Source organism: Priapulus caudatus, unplaced genomic scaffold, assembly GCF_000485595.1.
Source record: "Priapulus caudatus unplaced genomic scaffold, Priapulus_caudatus-5.0.1 Scaffold1959, whole genome shotgun sequence".
Lineage (NCBI taxonomy): Eukaryota > Metazoa > Priapulida > Priapulimorpha > Priapulimorphida > Priapulidae > Priapulus > Priapulus caudatus.
This window is the reverse complement of record NW_014579020.1, coordinates 30,479-31,615: the sequence shown is the minus strand read 5'-3', so window position 1 is coordinate 31,615 and position 1,137 is coordinate 30,479. Positions and strand designations below refer to the sequence as shown.

Here is a 1,137-nt window from a genome sequence, read left to right as displayed (position 1 = left end):
GAACATACAGTGAGGTTACATGTGATACGTCGTCGCCCAGAGCGACTACACCCCCAATGAAGGTGAGCCCAAGGTCACAGACAAGCGCAGTGGTGACACAGCAGAATAACAGCAATTTACAGTACTATTCAACAACGACATCAACAATAGTTTTAGATATATAAGTTAACATGTAAGTTAATAAACAATAAAATGTCATATAAATACGTCAATATGTCAATATGTAATACATATATCGTCATGTACGTCATTATACATCAATGTATAATATGTCAATATATAAGACAAGTTAGTTGTAGATACAGTCAATACGACTTTGTGTTCGACTGTGTTGGTGGGCACACATAAATGTCTGGGCAGGACTCGATGTTCCACTTCGATATTTCAAATCCGTTTCAGCATTATAACAATGCAATGCGAATACGACACGATGGCAAACAAAACCCCCAACAGCAAATCCTGGCACCCGCGACACGATTCGCGCTTCACAAATCACTCTCTCATCGCTAACATCAAGCTGGGAAAAAGACGGACCGCGGGTTTACTGAAGCACACTCGTTATTAACCTTCCTCTCTCGTGCCTCTCTCGCAGGCAACGAGGAGGGCGTGAGCTTCCTCACCTTCCAGAAGGGAGACCTCGTCGTTCTGGACGAGCCCATGTGCGAGGACAACACGGGATGGCTGTACGGGCTGTGCGTGCGCACAAAGCAGAAGGGAAACTTCCCGGCAGACGTCACCTACATCCTGCCTGTGCTCACGATGCCACCCGCCGAGATTGTCGTACGTATCGTCGCCACGGCAACGCGTCGCGAGGGGTCGATTGCTGAGTGCGATCCGTGCGCGTGCGGTGTTGAGGCAACATTCGTAGATTTTGTACTACAACTTTTTATACGTAACAAGTTTATAGTCTAAGTAAATTAAATTAGCGTAGGTATCTTGTGCTTTGGCTCGTAGCGGGAGAGATGGTAAACACAACTCCTAACCCTTATCATAAACCTGACCCTAACCCCAACCTTAACTCTTAAACGCGACTTTACCGTTAACCCTAGCACTATGACTATCACTGCTGCCCCTGCCGTGTACTCGTCTCGCTCCTCTGCGGCGACGTAACGACGTGTATCTCGTTATCTCGTTATC

The 1,137-nt window shown here is 46.7% G+C and overlaps 1 protein-coding gene across 1 annotated transcript in view; it reads left to right on the top strand.

Moving 5' to 3' along the window:
* The window catches only part of LOC106817975 (myosin-VIIa-like), a 24,048-nt gene that overhangs the window by 13,172 nt on the left and 9,739 nt on the right, over nucleotides 1–1,137 (top strand). The window contains exons 6-7 of the mRNA XM_014822679.1: nucleotides 43–62; nucleotides 593–836. Coding sequence (XP_014678165.1) covers nucleotides 43–62; nucleotides 593–836 — 264 coding nt within the window. The remainder of the gene's footprint in view (nucleotides 1–42; nucleotides 63–592; nucleotides 837–1,137) is intronic.